At 35.0% G+C, this 13,753-nt stretch overlaps 3 protein-coding genes across 3 annotated transcripts; 1 reads left to right on the plus strand and 2 right to left on the minus strand.

Annotated features, from left to right (window-relative positions):
* Positions 1-378: 378 nt before the first annotated feature.
* LOC139868416 (putative F-box protein At1g50870) lies at positions 379-2,901 on the plus strand. The gene is made up of 2 exons (XM_071856750.1): positions 379-2,045; positions 2,674-2,901. Exons 1-2 carry the CDS (start codon positions 698-700, stop codon positions 2,679-2,681), a joined length of 1,356 nt encoding a protein of 451 aa, XP_071712851.1. The 5' UTR covers positions 379-697; the 3' UTR covers positions 2,682-2,901.
* A 3,620-nt stretch (positions 2,902-6,521) lies between these two features.
* Positions 6,522-7,367, minus strand: LOC139894863 (uncharacterized). Its single transcript, XM_071878118.1, has one exon. It carries the CDS (start codon positions 7,365-7,367, stop codon positions 6,522-6,524), a length of 846 nt encoding a protein of 281 aa, XP_071734219.1.
* Positions 7,368-7,398: 31 nt separating this feature from the next.
* LOC139894879 (uncharacterized) lies at positions 7,399-10,003 on the minus strand. Its single transcript, XM_071878119.1, has 2 exons — positions 9,897-10,003; positions 7,399-8,101 (listed from the first exon to the last, which is right to left on the minus strand). Exons 1-2 carry the CDS (start codon positions 10,001-10,003, stop codon positions 7,399-7,401), a joined length of 810 nt encoding a protein of 269 aa, XP_071734220.1.
* Positions 10,004-13,753: the final 3,750 nt, after the last annotated feature.

The raw sequence follows: 13,753 nt of genomic DNA on the forward strand, positions 1-13,753 counted from the left end.
ATAGAATCATCCGCGACAACTGGGCCTCTAGCAACAGAATGTTCAGATTCACCAACATTCTTCGCTACGTCTTCATGGCCCATAATCGGCCCGTTACTAGGCCCAACAGCTTTAAATTGTGAAGCAATTAAAATCTTCGCAGCTCCTCCTAATCCTGTATCTGGCATGTTACCAGGGCCCAGGCCCATCTGCACTAAAAAAATCCCATCTTTTTTGTCAATCGCTATCTTCTTGAACTGAACACGGGCCAGGCCCATTAACAGTTGTGACCTTCCTACTGTATTCAGCAATCTTCGATCCAGAAACCTTGAAACCAAACCGCACCCTGATTAAAAACCCTTCTTTGAAGTTAGAAAGTCGCTCTCTTGTACAGAAAGCAAACTTTAAAGGAGTTTTGCGATAATCAGAACCTGAACTCACAGGAACCATCTAACTCATTCCCAACATTAATGTTTGATTGATCTGAGCCTTGATTTAAATATGTTGCGGTGTGGACAAAATAAACCGAAGCAGTTTCAGGTATAGAATTCAAATTGGAGAGCTCGTAGCCACGATAAACCGGTTAGTTGATTCCACCAATACACCAATATATACTGATGTTTACCTTTCATTTCAGACTCATATACAGACTTCGATCAATAATCACTCTATCGTTCTACCAACAAAAGCCCTAAAATACGAAACCCTAAATTCCAAAATGTCCAGATATTCAAACTCAGAATTAATAATACCTGATGACATACCGATTGAAATTCAAGTTGAAATCATAAAACATCTTCCGATTAAATCATTGATTCAATGCACATTGCTTTCAAAACTATTCAACGCCATCATCAAAAGCCCGTCGTTCATCATTAAACACAGTGTCTGCTACAAGCAGCAGCATCATCTATTTGTACAATACGATGTAAATATGAATGGTGAGTATCGACAAAAATACGTTTTGATTATTGATAATGATAATGATAATTTCCCCCAAAACAAGTTACTTACTGTTCCTGAGACTATTCACCAAATTCTTGAGCATTCATATGTACTCACTTCCTCTCACGGGTTATTGTGTTTAGCTGATTGTGATGAACAGAGTTATTGTATATGGAATCTTGTAATTCACAGATGCATTGTTATACCGATTCCTGATGGGTTACTTTGGGCTGTTAGTTTAGGAGTTTGTCCTGACAGTATTGAACTTAAGCTAGTCAAAATTAAGAGATTTGTTAATAGTGTCACTTCTAATTCCGTTAATTGGGAAGCCGAGGTTTATAGTTTTAGCTCAGGGGTTTGGAGAACTATACCTAGCGATAAGCCTCGTAAATCAGCTGTCTTGACTCCGGATCAGGTGCTTATAAATGGGATCATTTATTTTCAAGGTTTTGATAATATGAATGGACGTCATAGAAGTTTGATTATTACATTTGATCTGAAAAGTGAAAAATTTGGAGAAGTATGCCTACCGGATAATTTAACTTATTCGTCCGGATTGTTGACCCCCTGCAAGCGAATGGAGTCTTTTGCTTTACTCAATAGATACAGTGAGGGAAATCAATGTGTTTATGATTTCTGGATAATGAAGCATGATGTTCCAAACTCTTATGAAAAGCTTTTTAGTTTTAAGGCACCAAATGGTTCAAGTGATAAATTACTTGGATTTAGAAAGAATGGAGATCCTATATTGTTAAGGTCAACACCATCCGAAGGAGACATAATCGAGGTTTACAATTCATCCTCAAAACAATTCAATGAGGTTTTTAGAAGCGGTGGTAGTATGGAGGCAGTCACCGTCACCGTGGACTCCTTCATGGAAACGTTATTTTTGATTGATCAGCCGAATACTATCCTCATCAATGTCGATGAAGATGATCATGATGATGATGATGATTATGATGATGACGATGACGACGACTACGACGACGAAGATGATGATGATGAATATGACGATGATGACGAAGATGATGATGACAACGATGATGATGGTGATCATGCTTATGATGACGGAAATGATGATAATGATGACACTGCACTGCCATCGATTGACATGTTCCAAGGTACTTTGATTTTACTGCTACATATTAGGTTTTATATTAATAATAATCAAATTTCAGATTTTGCAAAAATTAACCACAATTATTTCTAATTTCTAATTTACATTGCTGTATATTTGCAAGAGAAGATGTTCCAATGTTTGATCAGTGGGAAGTTGATTTTTATAATTATTGATTCCTGCTATAATATGAAGTACGTAATTAATATTATAATTCATTTAAGTTGTTCATAAGCAGTTTTAAAATCCATCTAGTAGCCGGAATTTGAGTTAAGGAAGAAAAAGTTAAAGGAAGAAAGAGTTAAAAATATATATAAATGGGATGAGACTAACATATATGGGCTCTATAAGTTAATAAATCATTTTATGAACTTAAATATATATACAATATATTAAAAAACTAAAAAGTCAACGAAAGTCAACATCCGCGTTCTCCGCGAGTCGCCGAGAACTCCTGAAAAACCTCCTGCCGAGTAATCTTAGGTTGTAGAGAATGCTCTTCCTGTTGCATCATGCAGATTCATTGTTCCTCCATGTTCAGTTTGTTATGTCTTTGAATTGCAATTAGTGACTCTATAATTCTTAATTCTTGTGTGTCATTCACTCATTTTATGTATTTATTTATTTCTCAGATAATTGAAGGAGATCATAATTGGGTTCCTGGACTAAGTTATTGCACGATGTGATGTTGTAGCGGTTGAGATGGGAAGGTTATTGTTTGGTTAATTTCTTTCAGTGACAAGTAAGGGGTACTTCAGTTGTTACTTTGCTCATGTCGTGAAATTAAAATTTACACTCTGCAGTACTTGGTAGTCCTAAGTTGCTATTGGCTTGAGAATAATAGTGGAGTATTAACTTTTTAGGTGTTTGTTTTTGCTATAACATGTTGTTGCTTGCTAACCAAATGAGCAACCTGAATACCGGATATATCCTTAATAAATTGAAAAGAATAATGCTTGAATCGTCAGCACAAATTTGAAGATTAACAAAGTTATTAATTATTATAATGTTCATGTAATTGAAGAAGCAATTGAAGTAAGAAACGATGTAAGTTAACCCTCTTTTCTCCAGGCCTATAGTTTTGGTTAGATTCTGGATTGTGAATTAGTGTCATCTGAACAAAAATAAAAGCTTACAAGCATTCAAAATTTTTATAACACAGACCCAAATCCAACTCGTAAATTATATAGTCACATGGTAACTTTTCAGCTCATGTTTGGGTAAGCGGGTCAATCCACCGACCTGAGTGCTTGAGTAGGGATGTCAACTTATGACACAACCTTACACCCAATACAAAAGACACAAGGAGATAGGGTTTTTGACCCATGAACCTAAAACCCGCCAACATGCTATTATTTTGGGTTGGGCTTAGATCAACTAATGTGTGTTTGAGTTGACCCACCAACTAGAAAAAATTGAATATCAGTTTAAATATTGTCTACTATCACATAAATTTTGGACCATTTCATTTATCACTTATCATATACAGTATCATATATGATCATGATGGAGAATAATCATTTGTCATTTTATACACATATTCTTAAATGTTGGCATAAAAATGTTTGATAACTTTTGCTAGTTGAGTTAAAAATGTTGGTGATAAATTTATATTTTTTATGTAACACATGAATAACTATTTTTAGGATTTTATATGCACTTTTATGTTTACTAATGATTAGCTATTACTTTAGAGAAGATTTACTCATGTGACCTGAAAATCTTGTTTGAGCTGAACGTTAAACGGGTTACATGGTTCGAGTTAAGTTTAGCAAGTTTTAAGTTGGTTAAAATACACAACTCTTTTATGTATTCTGGTTGCATTCTGGTTAAGTAGTTTTTTAACCTGCAAATCAAACCCAGATTGCCACCCTTGGACCCGGGATACTTTGAGTGTAGTACATACCAGCCATCCAAGTTTAACACGTTGATATGACAACTAGAATTATATTGGTATTCATTCTATATTAAAATCAAGATTTATATTTCTTGATGAAGTTTCTGATGATAAGGTATATGGGGACGATCAGAAAATTTGTTAAAACTAATAGAATACCATATGAGATGTTACTAAAAGAAGTTATCATTAAAAAGGAAGTACTGTTGGGTCAAAACGACAGACCCGTTTTGACTAGAATATGTAATATCTGTTAATCAACCCACACTTTTCACACCCTTTAGATGATATGTAAAGATAAACTCCATGGTAGAAGGCTAAACTCGGTAAAAACTCAAGATTACTCTGAAAATTGGTCAAAACTCGGGATTACTCGGAAAATGAGTCAACATTGGTCAAAACTCGGTCAAAATGGTCATTCAAACTTGGTCAACATCCGAGTATTCCCGAGTTTTAAACAACAACAACAACAACAAAACCCAATACCACAAGAGTGGTGTATGGGGAGGTGAGATGTAGACAATCCTTCCCCTATCCGAGAATAAAGACAAGTCATTTCTCCACCCAGAGTGAAACACTCTCAAAAGTAGAGAAAGTCATCCCTCTCTCTATTCGACGGATAAATAGATTGCTTCCGAGAGGACCTCCGGCCTTTAAGTAGGAAAAAGTTTTTTTAAAAAAATAAAAAATAATAAAATAAAAATAAGTAGACTCCATGAAAATGGTAGAATCAAGTTTCCATGAGTTTTAAATCCTGCCTGAAATTTAATTTAGGCTCTAAGAGTCAGTCAAGTCGCCAATAAATCGACGATTGCTGTCGACTCAATAGAGCCTAAATAATAATAATAATAATAATAATAATAATATTAATAGTAGTAAGTAACAGTTAATAGTTTTATTATTAATAATACAAATAATATTAATAATTAATAATAATAATAATAATAATAATAATAATAATAATAATAATAATAATAATAATAATAATAATAATAATAGAAATAGTAGTAGTAAATAATAATAGTAATAGTAATAGTAGTAATATTACAAGTACTAGTACTGCTAAGAGTATTATCGTAGTAGTAGTAATAATAATAATAAAAATAATGCTAAAACTAATAGTAATAATAATAATAATAGTAATAATAATAATAATAATAATATAGAAAAATAATAATAATAATAATAATAATAATAATAATAATAATAATAATAATAATAATAATAGTAATAGTAATAATAATAATAATAATAATAATAGTAATAGTAATAGTAATTATAGTAATAATAATAATAATAGTAATAGTAATAGTAATAAAAAATAATAATCCTAATAATACTACGAATAAAAATATTAATAATAATAATAAATAATAGAAAGTAACCCTACTCGCCTATTCTAATTCTAGCCCTGTACTCACCCCTATCAGAAGTCATGTCCTCAGTCAATGAAAGCTCCCTCATGTCGAGCCTTAGTCTATCCATCCACCTACGAGTAGGTCTACCCCTTCTCCTTACGCCATCGACCGTGAGTGCCTCGACTCTCCTAACCGGTGCAGTATGTGGTCGCCTCATCACATGCCCAAACCATCGAAGCCGTTCTTCTCTTAGCTTGTCGATGATGCTACTCACTCCAAGGTTTTCCCTAAACACACCATTTGGGATCATATCTAACATGGTTTTACCACACGTCCACCTAAGCATCCTCATTTCTGCCACTTCCATCCTTCTTTCTTGGGCCTTCGTCATAGGCCAACATTCTGATCCGTACAACATGGCAGGTCTAATTGCCACCTTGAAGAATTTCCCTTTCAATTTGAGCGGTATCTTCTTGTCGCACAAGAACCCTTTCGCTGCTCTCCACTTCATCCAACCTACCTTAATACGATGAGCCACGTCCTCATCTATCCTCCCCGATTTGTGGAGAATCGAACCTAGATATCTAAACGACTCTTGTGGATGCAAGATCTGGTCTCCAATGCTGATATTCCCTCCAACATTTAGTTCATCCTCAGTCCTACTGAAATCGCACCTAAGATATTCCGTCTTTTGTCTACTGATCTGTAGCTCATTTTGTTCTAAGGCCCCCCTCCATTGTTCTAGTCTTCTATTAAGCTCATCCTTTGATTCCGATACCAGCACGATATCATCGGCAAAAATCAGACACCAAGGGATGTTCTCTTGTATTCCCCGAGACAGCTCGTCGAGGATCAAAGCAAAAAGAAAAGGACTAAGGGCTGATCCCTGGTGCAAGCCTACTTCTATCGGGAAATACTCTGTGTTTCCCACAGGCGTTCGAACACAGGACTTCGCCCCATCGTACATATCCATAATAGCTCTAATATATCTACTTGGGATACCCCTAACATTAAGGGTCTTCCAAATCAGCTTTCTCGGTACGCTATCATAGGCCTTTTCTAAGTTTAAGAAGGCCATCTCTAGACCCTTCTGTTTCTCCCTATACTTCTCCATAACGCTTCTTAATATATGAATTGCCTCCATCGAAGAGCGCCCTGGCATGAAACCAAATTGGTTTTCTGAAACCGTAGTTAAACGTCGAAGTCTAGTCTTAATCACTCTCTCCTAAAGCTTCATAGTATGACTAAGTAATTTTATGCCTCTATAATTACCGCAGATTTGGGCATCCCCTTTATTTTTGTATATGGGAATAATCTCGCCGAGTCTCCATTCTGTAGGCATTTTGTAACATCTAAGCGTCTTATTGAAAAGACATGTCAACCACCTGACACCATCCTCGCCAAGGCTCTGCCACTCCTCTATTGAAATCTGGTCTGGTCCTACAGCTTTGTTTCTACCCATCTTTCGTAATGCTGATCTTACTTCTTCCTGACTGATTCTCCTACAGAAATTATTGTTCTGGAATTGTCCTATTCCCAAGTCATGCGGGTCCTCTTGGCTCCCGGGTCCTTCACCCACGAAAAGAGATGAAAAATACCATTCCCATCTTTTCCTAATTTCTTCTTCCTTCACTATGGTTTGACCGGCTTCATCCTTGATAAACTTGATGTTATCTACATCCCTCCTCCTACGCTCCCTAGCTTTTGCAATCCTGAAAATATCATTTGCTCCTTCTTTAGAGTCTAGTTTCCTATACAAGTCTTCATACGCTTTCTCTTTTGCACGGGCAACGACCTTCTTAGCTTCTCTATTGGCTTCTTTATACCTCTCTTCTGCCCTAGTTCTCTCATCACTTGTCCCGTCCCTGCACGTAATGAGCTCCCTAAACCTCAGTTGCTTAAGCGCAACTTTGGTTTGAACCTCATCACTAATCCACCATGATTCTCTACCAGACTTATGTCCTCTCGATGTCCCTACTGCCACCCCTAAGGTTTCCTTGGCAACATCTCTAATAGTTGATGCCATACTATTCCACATCTGTTCTGCGTCCACTTGAGTAACAGTATCCATTCCTGCCTCTACTCTTTCCAAAACTGACGCTTTAAAAGTTTCGGCTTGACCCTTCATTCAGATTCTTCCAAAGGATCCTAGGTTGGGCAGGTCTCACTCTCCTAGTAACCCGCCTTTGCAGAACCAAGTCCATGACCAATAATCTGTGCTGGGTGGAACAGGTCCAGGTAGTCAGGGCTCTACAGTCTTTGCAAGCCCTAAGGTCCCCTTTACGAAGCAGCAAATAGTCAATCTGGGTACTATGTCCCCCACTATGGAAAGTTGCTAACTGTGCTTCCGTCTTCCTAAAAAAAGAGTTTGCAACAACCAAATCGTGGGCAACCGCGAATTCGAGAATAGAGCGTCCTTCTTCATTTCGAACTCTGTACCCAAAGCCCCCATGGACACCCGTATAGCCGTCCGAAATTGTTCCTATATGTCCATTAAGGTCTCCCCCAATAAGCAAACGATGGTCAATGGGGCAACTCCTCACAACTTCATCTAACGATTCCCAAAAGCGACTTTTTTCTTCATCTCCTAAACCAGCATGAGGTGCGTAAGCGCAAATGACCATGTATGTCTCCTCCTGAATAACCACCCTAACCGAAATAATCCTATCGCTACACCTATCCACACCCACAATATTATTCTTATAAAGGGGTCCTATAAAAATCCCTACCCCGTTTCTAGCTACTCTAGAACCCGAAAACCACAACCTGTAGTCGCCAATGTCAACCGCCTCTTCACCCCTCCATCTGTGTAAGACCCAAATATTTATTGTACATAATGTATTTATGGTGTACGATGCGTGTATGAAGTGTACGAAGCACGTACGTGTTGCTTGCTCGAACGTCGAAGGAAACTGGACGTTGTCTGAAGTGACAAGGTGTGTACGTATCTTTTCAACCCCAAATAAAGTTTGTGTTGATGTTTCAAAGCCTTACCATTGGAAATAAAATTTTATTACGTTTCCAACGATATTTGATTCATCGAAAACGGAGCTACGGTCAAAAATTTATGGCCAAAACAATTTTCTAAAAACTGACATGTAGGTTGGAGCGGCGCTCCACCTTTTGGCACGGCGCGCCGATCCCGTCTGATGCAATTTTCAGCCTTTTTAAAAGGTTTAAATGAGGGGAACTTTGGTCTTTTCATTTAGGGTCGGTTTAGGGTCACCAAAACTGATCTAGAACTCCATTGGAGCTCATTTCTCACCCACACAAACACTCTCATCCATATCTAGAGAGAGAGGAAGGGTTCTAGAGTGAAAGAGCTTGAATTGGAGAAGAAGGAGTTGGATTCTCACCAAAGCTCGAGTTTTAAAGTTGTTCTACTCGTCAACGACATCATTTTGGTGGTATTGGTAAGTTCAAACTCCGAATTATATTTGTTAGATTTGATATTCAAGTTAGGGTTTGAGTTTGATTTATTGTGAAACCCTCTTAGATGATGAAATGGGTTTATGGTGTCACGACCCGGAAAATTTCGACTAATTTTAAACCAAACTCTTGATACGATGTAATATTTTTGACACGATTAACAAAGTCTGTTAGGCTGAGTCTCAAAAATTTTGAACTGTTTCATATATTTATTTGACTTTGACCATTCCCGACGATTCACGAATAATTATTTGTTAATAGATGTGTGTGTATATATATAAATAATAATTGGAAGTATAATTTGAAATATTATATGTTGTTATTATTAAAAATTAATTATGTAAAACAAAATAAAAATATGATATTATAATAATTAATATTTAAAACATATCAATATATAAATAAAAGTATATATTAAAAATAAATATTAAATGATTGTAATACTCATTTGATGTTTCGATTGATATTAAGAAAGTTAAATTCAAACTTATGTAATCTTAAAATAAACGGTGATACGAAAATGAGTTCTATAAATTTTAGACTCATTAAAAATATACTTAGGAACTATTTGTTAAGTTTTAACACTTTTTATATTTTACTCAAAATTGATAGGGACAGTTGATGTAATTTTTATTTAATAGATTAATGATCAAATTTTATACAATAATGACTAAAATAAATAAAGAAAATTAAAGAAAATTTTTGGGATTTTTCTAAAGACTTTTATCCGCCATTTATTAACAACGGTGTACGAAATTAGTCCGTGAAAGGCGATGACTAATAATTTTACACGTTTTTAGAATTATATTATATTGTTTATGTAACTACTTTTGTTCCCACTAACTCATATATGGTACATATTCATACTTACACGCATATAATAGAACCAAACTATCACTAGTGTTACCCGTGAATTGAACTATCAAATGAAATGAGTACTGTGCTTAATTGAGAATTTGTCTAATATGCTGATTGGTTCCTACACGCTAAAAAAATTAGAAAGTTAATTATATTATATCTATGATATTAGTGTTTCTCTTGTTTCCTTCTCACACCATCCAGTACCCCTTTCTATATTTAAATTTACATACATACATAGATGATAAAAAAAACTGGAAACCCATTTAATCTTCATCTCCACCGAACACCACCTTCACTACTACTACACTACACCATCTTCCTACTTGTTTTATCTTCTTTGTGAAACCATTTCACCATCTTCACCCTAACCATTCGCCAACCGTACAACCACCACTCCATCACCCTAACCTCCACCATGAACCCACTTGAACACTGTTGCTATGCTTAATTTTTGTGTGTGCTTGGGTTCGAACTACCCATACAACCACACCATAACCATCGAACTTAGTACTCCTAATTAACTATTTCAGTTCTTTTCTAATTGCAACCATCAAACAACCACCTTAAATTCGATCACTGTTTTCTTCCTTCATCGAAACCCAATTCAAACCGAGTGTGCTACTGTTCGTCTTCTACTTTTGTATTAGTTGCTTCTTGTTAAAATCACGACCACCACCAACTTTTCATTTTATTTTTTTTCTGTCTTCCTGTTTAAAACCCAACCCACCGAACCTGCAACAGTGTGACGATGAAAATGAATAAAAACAACACGCGTTCCACTTAGATAGTTACACGAATCGTGTAATTCGGTCATAAAATTTCACGGAATGTGTAGGGTTAAGCGATCCGTGTAATTGAAGAACAAAATTACGCGATACCCGTACGATATTTTTCTGTGTGCTCCTGCTTGCTCTCTTGTTCGAAATAAACCTCCTGCTACTGCAACTTTACATTTATGATCCTGTTAAACATAGATGATCATGATGATACGTATGAGGAGTGATGTTATGATCATGATTTTATGATGATAAAGACTATGAATAGTATTTGGTGATGTTATTGTTTAATGCTTGAACCGTTTCTATCTTTCTGTTAAAAATATCTGAGGAACCACCATCACGAACTATTTTTAACTGTTGCTTACTCTTTTCTGTTGCTGATTGAATGAGATCGTAAAAAGAATTTTGATGGTGATGATGATGTGGGTTTTTAGTTTAAGAAGACAAACAAACAATTTATTATATATATAAAAGAATTAAACGTTCGAGCTGTTACAAGAAACAATAACGGTTAGGTGGTTTAGGTGGGTGATTGTTAGACATAAGGTCCTGAGTTTGAACCTTGTTGGTGACAGTTTATTTATTTATTTTGACATAGCAGCTGATCAACTAAGGCCCAACATCAATAAGCCCATCAAATTTTACATCTAAATGGGCTGTCTGCTTTCGTTCACAATTGATATTGCTCTGGTCTGTTTAAATTTATGAAGAAGAAGCAGCAAACAGAAATACGAGTTAAATAAAATTAGGATTCTAAGTATCAGAGTAAAGTAATAGACAGATCGATGGTTAGGTAGTGTTTATGTTAAGTGTGAGGTTGCGGGTTCTAGCCCTGGCTGACGCAATATTTTTGAGCCATTTCCTTTTTGAGGTAGTATTTTCATTAATATCATTAATATTATTATTTTCATTATTATTATTATTATTATTATTATTATTATTATTATTATTATTATTATTATTATTATTATTATTATTATTATTATTATTATTATTATTATTATTATTATTATTATTACGAACATAAGTATTATTATTTTTACAAATTATTATCATTATTATTATTATCATTACTTTTATTACTAGTATTATCATCATTATTATCTTTACAACAAATAAATATTATGTATATAAAATTATACTTATAATAACATTACATATTATAAACACATTTTTTATATATAAATATTCATATATAAAAAATGATGTATTTTTAATATAATGTTAAACATATATAAATATTAATAAAATTATATACACATTAGTCATTTTTAAAGATACATACAAATTAAATATATATAATATATAATTTAAGATATAATAAATTTGTTCGATTACGAATATATGTGTTAATATATATAAATGATATAGGTTCGTGAATCCGAGGCTAACCCTATACTTGATCAATGTCGTTCTATGTATTTTTACTACAAAATACATTAGGTGAGTTTCATTACTCCATTTTTATATATATTTTTGGGCTGAGAATACATGCGCTGTTTTATAAATGTTTTACGAAATAGGCACAAGTACTAAAACTAATTCTATGTGGGTTTAAACCAGAAATATACCCTTAGCTTGGTAACATTAAACTACTTGTCTATGTACGGTAGGCGCGAATCCTAAAGATAGATCTATTGGGCCTGACAAACCCCATCCTGACTATAGGATTCTTTAGTACTTCGAGGTTATATTAAACACACCTGATCTGGTGTACTTCAGAGGGTAAAACATGAACGTTAAGGCTTGTTACCGGGTGCCTACAACTTATAGAATACTTTTATACACTTGTGAGTGTACATATATTTATAAACGGAAATCTTGTGGTCTATTAATATACTAAAATGATTGTTATGATAAACCTATGAACTCACCAACCTTTTGGTTGACACTTTTAAGCATGTTTATTCTCAGGTATGAAAGAAATCTTCCGCTGTGCATATGCTCATTCTAAAGATATTATATGAAGTCGTACATGGCATATTTAGGTCAGTACCTCACAATGGGACCAGATGATAATGACTTCGTCCATGTGGATTAGGACGGGTCACTACATATGGTGACTAGTTATTCTTGTCACTTGGCGGGTTTTGGGTTGGTTGACGATTTGGCCTTGATTAGGCTTTAATCTTGAGTTTAATCACTAGGTTTAGTGATTATGGAAGTGTTGGAACCACTTTAGGTGAATTTGGGTTGACTAATTTTGACTAGAGTCAAAATTAGGGTTTGCTGATGATTATGACCCAATTGTTGATTTAATGAGGTTTATAAACTTAAAATGTATTAAGTTGAAGTATAAAACCGAGTTAAATATGTTTTGATGTCAAAACTCGCTAACGGCGCGATGTTGACTCCTTTGGGTCAAAATTAGGGTTTAAGTGTCATTATGGGCAAGATAGGTGTTTAACGCCTATGATTGGGTTTAATTGGCATATTAGGACCATTCTCACTTGTGTTAGTGATTATTAGTTAGTTTGGGCATGGTTTGTGCTTGGAAGTGCATTTGGGTCAAAATGGCACTAAGAGTCAAATTGGGTTGGTTTGTAAGTCAACCCTAATTGTGTTGCTTGTTTCGTGATAATGGAATAGGTACTTTCCATTGACGAGTCGCGGATTACTTGAAAGCATTCATCAAGACTTCAAGGTGAGTGTTAATATCCTATGTGCATATGTATGTGTAGGATGGGTGCGGGTCGGGTGAAGTGATTCTCGGCTATAGAGCTCACTTCACATATAGGTAGATTTGATGGACTTGTGTATGGGTCCTATTGGCATGGTTGTGCGTTTTGGTTGACCACATTTGGCGAAGTACACACTTTGGGTGTACGTTATCACAAGTGGTTGTGAGTGGAATAAGTATACATGTATGTATATAATGTATTTATTTGTAGGAACGGATATGTGATGTCCAAGTTAGTGATATATGTCGTTGTACACTAACGGCCTTTATGAACGGATGTATGTAGTCCGAGTTAGCGATATATGTGTTGTATGCTAACGGTTTATTGTATGGATATGTGTTGTCCAAGTTAGTGATATATGCGTTGTACACTAACGGTTTTATGAATGGATATATGTTGTCCAATTTAGTGTTATATGTGTTGTACACTAATGATTTATGAATGGATATGTGTTGTCCAATTTAGTGTTATATGTGTTGTACACTAATGATTTTATAAACGGATATGTGTTGTCCAAGGATTAGTGATATATGTGTTGTACACTAACGGTTGTTATGAACACCGATGGGAAATTCGAGTACCATTCCTTTTTACGATTGGTTAACCTTGGGCGTTTATATATTGTTGTATATATATATATATTGACGTATTGTTGTGATGTAGCTAACCCTCCGGGTGTAGCTTATTTGGCATTGTTCACATCGTCG

This window comes from Rutidosis leptorrhynchoides, chromosome 1 (assembly GCF_046630445.1).
Source record: "Rutidosis leptorrhynchoides isolate AG116_Rl617_1_P2 chromosome 1, CSIRO_AGI_Rlap_v1, whole genome shotgun sequence".
In the NCBI taxonomy this organism is placed as follows: Eukaryota; Viridiplantae; Streptophyta; class Magnoliopsida; order Asterales; family Asteraceae; genus Rutidosis; species Rutidosis leptorrhynchoides.

Excerpts from the sequence above, each read along its gene's own strand:
- LOC139868416 (XM_071856750.1), top strand. The coding sequence starts at position 698 with ATGTCCAGATATTCAAACTCAGAATTAATAATACCTGATGACATACCG.
- LOC139894863 (XM_071878118.1), bottom strand. The coding sequence starts at position 7,367 with ATGGATACTGTTACTCAAGTGGACGCAGAACAGATGTGGAATAGTATG.
- LOC139894879 (XM_071878119.1), bottom strand. The coding sequence starts at position 10,003 with ATGGTGGAGGTTAGGGTGATGGAGTGGTGGTTGTACGGTTGGCGAATG. Across the intron at positions 8,102-9,896 it reads AAAACAAGTAGGAAGATGGT|ATGGAGGGGTGAAGAGGCGG; the intron begins GTAGTGTAGTAG and ends GGTCTTACACAG.